Genomic DNA, 4,773 nt, shown 5'->3' with positions numbered 1-4,773 from the left:
TGGTTTGGAGAATTTCAGGTATATTTTTTTTTTGTATGATTTCAAATATATGATTTAATTTGTACTAATCTTTTTGATATTGCCTAAATTTGTACAGAAAGAATTTAGGTGGTTGCCTGAGTACAGCACGAGGATCAGATCTAATTTTGAGAGGAGAGGAGCGACCCGTCTCAGAGACATGTTCACGGACATTAGAAAGTCCGGGCAGAGGCCTAATTGGATTGGAGAGGGCGTTTGGGCAGATTTGAGTAGTGCTTGGGCTACCCCGGAGTTTATAAAAATGAGAGAGCAGAATAAACAGAACAGAGCCTCTGACTGCGGCGGTTTAGGAAGCTCTCTTCATACTGGTGGATCTGTACCTCATACAGAACATAGGCGGCGACTGGTAAGTGTTTTGAATTGGTTTATTACATATATTTATGTTAGTATAACTAAGCATCAAATTTTCAGAAAGCGCACCTGGGTCGGGAGCCAACACCATTGGAGCTGCATACAAGAACTCATCAACATCAAGCTGACCAGCAGTGGGTTGATGAGAAATCTAAGAAGGCTCATGTGAGTAAAATTTTTTGGATTTTTAGAATAAAAATTTATTTTAATAAAACTATTTGTAACTTGCAGGATGATTTCTTACGAGTTAGAGAAAGTAGGCAGTCCACTGGCGAGGGATCATCTTCTGGATCGGCCCATACTTCTGAGTATCAGACATGGTCAGAAGTTGTTGGTGGAAGACAGAGGGGGAGGGTATATGGCATGGGTTCACAAGCTTTTGCTATTGAGTCCAGTTCATACACCTCTGCATTCCATGATCCAAGTGGAGCTGAAGAATCTGTAAGTGAGAGGGTTGCAGCACTTACTAGAGAGATTGAAGAGATGAAAAGGGTTCAGAATGAAATGCAAGCAGAGTTGCAATCCTACAGAGCTGGAAAACAAAGGAAGAAGGACCAACAGGAGCAACCATCTGTAGATAGTGAGGATACCGATGATGATTAGATGTTTATTATGTTTGATGAATGTATTAATTAGAACTTGTGAACTTCTGAACTGGTGATTGTAGCATTATCATGAACTATTTTGTGAATTTGTGATTGTAATGTTGTGATGAATTTTGTATTTTCTGGTTGTGATGAATATAGCGGCGTGTTGCCCAACATATATATGCTTTTTCTGCAGGTTTAGACTTTAGGGTGAACCTCCCTCAAATAGAGGGGATGCTGTCAATTTTTTTTTTTAGGTGCTATAGGTTTCCGGCGGCTAACCGGCGGTTTAGCCGTCGGAAACTACGATACCGGACGGACAAGATAAAGCCGCCGGTTATATTATTAAACCGCCGGTACGTACCGTCGGCTTACCGACGGCCGCCGACGGTTATACGATGGACGCCCGACGGTTTAAACTGTCGGTAATACCGACGGCTATAACCGCCGTCCACCGTCGGTACCTTACCGGCGGTCTAACGGCGCCGTCCGGCGGTCTAATAAACCAGACGACGCCAGGTTTAACCGCCGGACAACCGCCGGTAATTTGACCGGCGGTTTTCCGGCGGTTACAATACCGGCGGCCTAACCGCCGGAAGACCGACGGTTAAAATTCCGGTGGTCACCGGCGGTATTGGCCGCCGGAAAACCGCCGCACAAAATTAACCGCCGGTAAAAAGCCGTCGGAAATGGTTTCCTACGCCGTTTTTACCGGCGGTTAACAAACCGCCGTTAGACCGCCGATAACGTTAAAAACCGCCGGTAAATCTACACTAACCGCCGGTTTTCAGCGTTTTTCCTGTAGTGAAAAACTTGCTCAACACAAAAGATAAAAATCAAGATTTTGAAACTAATGTGGTGCCACAGAGGGCATACTCTACATCACTAGTGGATTATCATATGGGGAGGAAGCTTGCTCCTTATAGAGGATCGTGTCTGGATGATCTTTTCGGGAGGAAACTTGCTCCACTCTGAGGATCGATTCTACATCCTTGAATTTGAAATTTTAATTTTGATAATTTTTTTAATTTGATTTTCTTTAATTTTGAATTTGATGGGTTTTGATTTTGATTTGATTTCTTGAATATGAATAGTTTTTAATTCAATTTTTTTTAATTTGAAGAATTTTCTTTGATGTTAAATTTAATAGTCATTTGGCATAGTACTTCTTGAAGAGCCTCCCCAATCTTCAAAAATATCGAATATCATCCTTCAATATTGATTAGTTGATGTTTAAACCATCCTCAAAGATTGTCTCTATGATAAAAGATCATTCTTATGTATGTTTAAACTCCCCACCAATCTTTCGATGGGCTAAGATTGGCATCTAAGGAACTAGAACCAAGTATCTTACTTGGTGAGTTCTAGGTCGCACTAACTTATCACTAGCTTAAACCATTTAGGCTTTATACAACTCTGAGTTTTGTTGAGCCTTGGAGATGATGCTCTGCAAGGCCTCGATCTCCTCCAATTAGAGTAAGGCACTTTGCTCAATTTTGATTTGATTTTGAAAGGAAATTTCCAATGATAGATACACACCTCTAGGTGGGAACGATGTTGGACCCATTATACAGTATGATTTCGAATAGAAAGCCTTAAAGGAAAAGATGCATATTTGAAAGGACTTACATACATTCCTCATGGATAAGATTTTAATTTTTGTTTTGAGAAGAAGATTCATTTGCTTTAATTAAAATTTTCTTTTTAATCATTTAGACCCTATTAGAATGAAAAATGGGAAAAAAAATATATGAGTTAAAGTGAGAAGTAGAGTCAACTCCAAAAAATCTCAAAAGATTTAATGATTTTGGTTTTATTGACCAAGATGAAGTTTCACTAAAACTGAACTAGGGTTCTACCTTGTATTAAAATTAATTTCAAAATGTTTAAATTGGAGAGAGAAATTTGATCTTTTCAATTCTTTTTCTTGAGTATTTTTTTATATCTAATTGACTATTGATGCATTATGATTAATCTAGATTCAAAAGTTTTCAAAGTAAAGCAATTAAGAGTGAATAGGTCTTTTTGAATTTAAGGATTGAAAATAAGGAAACCTCTTTCTCTCTTTTTTGGTGGCATACTTTGCACATCTTTTAATTTATGGAGCATTTTTCATATCTTTTGATTTTTATTGATCTTGATTTGAGACTTCACTTTCTTTAAAATCTTAAAATGATTAATCTCTTCTTTTTTTTAAATGATGGTATTATATCTCAAGTATAAGAGAAGAAAACTCATTCTCTTATGCAAGTAAGGATAATCCTCAAAGTGGTCCCAAAGGTTTTAATAAAGGTATAACCTTGACTAGGAAACTCGTTGAATAGATTTAAAACATGTAAGAGATGCCTATTAAGATAGAAAATTGTAAGATGATTGAAAAGATTTTATTTCTAAAGTCAACTTACATTTGATACAGATTTTAATTCAATAGTCAAATCAACCAACAAAAGCAGTGGGAGAGAGGAGCCTTTAAGTATCCAGTAGAGTCAACCATAACTCTCTACTGCTTAAGATGTAAGGTAGAGGTCAATTTCTATTAGAAAGATAAATCAACTATCTTGAAAATTTGGACCCAGTACACTTTAGAAGTGGTATATTTTTCTTACAAGATACAAGTCTAGGTGGCAAGACCGTGCCAATATGAAATTATATTCCTTCAATCTCTTTTTAGGGAGAGACTGTTATGGGATCTGCACTATCCATAGTTAATGCAACATCATTTTAATCAAAAGATTTATCAGGATAGGACCCATTTAGAAGTTAAATTCAAATGGTATCATTATCTGATACAATATTAATTATATTTATGTTGTTGAGTAACATGCCTAATCAACCTGAAAATGATAGATCATTAATCCAAGGTCAATTGGTCAAGTTTCAGAGCAATGAAAATCTCTTGAAAAATAGGTTATGGACAAAGGGATTTTAGGTTTGCTTATGACACTGTATTTTGGAGTTTTAGGTTTGCAATGGGTTTGATTAATGAGTTTAATTTATATTTATTTTATTAAAAATTTAAAATGATCTACGATTTGAAATGCTTAGATAATTTACAATAAATAATGATTATGCGTGATCGAGCATGCGATCAGCTGATTATCAATATGGATAATCAACTGATGGATTTGGGGTGTCGTTTTGATTTAGCTTTTCAATTGATTAATGTAGATCAATGAATGAAGGAAATTTAGTTTTATAATGATCATATCACTGACAGTCATTTGGTGATTGTTAGGTAATAAATCATTTGATCAAATGACATTTAATGATGATTATCAAGTGATGATTTTTAAGTCAATAATTTAGTCACTGTACTAGAGCACAATGATGGTCTGAATTTATAGTTTGATATATAGTTCAATGATTTAAGTGTGGAGACTAGATTTTTTTTATTTAGATCACTGTCCTCACTGAAATTTAGGTAAGCATATGGCCGCTAAGCTAACATACACTTTTTATAATATATTTACTTAAGAAAATATAAAAATATAAACTTTTGTAGAAATGAATCCTACACTCCCCAGTCTTGAGCTATAATCCTTTGGTGGTTCTTTATATATGATGTAATTGAAAATTTAGTACACAAAAAGAAAATATATACAATAATAACAAGTAGGAGAAGGTATGTAAACACCAATAATATTTGTAATCATCAAAATACAGGCTCGGGCTCCTAGATTGCAACACAAAATGTTGATGAATATTGGATGGTGGGCTTAGATCCCTGATGTGTTCAACTGGTGGATTGGGAATGCTTTTGACGTGATTAAAATTAACTCAAGTAGAATTAACTCAA

General features: G+C 35.7%; 1 protein-coding gene across 1 annotated transcript; it reads left to right on the top strand.

The window, feature by feature from the left end:
• Positions 1-6: 6 nt before the first annotated feature.
• On the top strand, positions 7-993 carry LOC110104345. The gene is made up of 3 exons (XM_020833408.2): positions 7-385; positions 451-555; positions 622-993. The coding sequence occupies exons 1-3, from the start codon at positions 179-181 to the stop codon at positions 991-993; spliced, it is 684 nt and encodes a 227-aa protein (XP_020689067.1). The 5' UTR covers positions 7-178.
• The last annotated feature ends 3,780 nt before the right edge of the window (positions 994-4,773 follow it).

Source organism: Dendrobium catenatum, unplaced genomic scaffold, assembly GCF_001605985.2.
Source record: "Dendrobium catenatum unplaced genomic scaffold, ASM160598v2 fragScaff_scaffold_847, whole genome shotgun sequence".
Lineage (NCBI taxonomy): Eukaryota > Viridiplantae > Streptophyta > Magnoliopsida > Asparagales > Orchidaceae > Dendrobium > Dendrobium catenatum.
Note: the sequence above shows the minus strand (reverse complement) of the source record. Positions and strands in the feature narration are given on the sequence as shown.

What these genes read in the sequence shown, in the direction of transcription:
- LOC110104345 (XM_020833408.2), top strand. Translation starts at nt 179, where the DNA reads ATGTTCACGGACATTAGAAAGTCCGGGCAGAGGCCTAATTGGATTGGA. An exon ending in CAGAACATAGGCGGCGACTG is followed by an intron (nt 386 to 450) that starts GTAAGTGTTTTG and finishes TCAAATTTTCAG; the next exon opens with AAAGCGCACCTGGGTCGGGA. An exon ending in AGAAATCTAAGAAGGCTCAT is followed by an intron (nt 556 to 621) that starts GTGAGTAAAATT and finishes TGTAACTTGCAG; the next exon opens with GATGATTTCTTACGAGTTAG.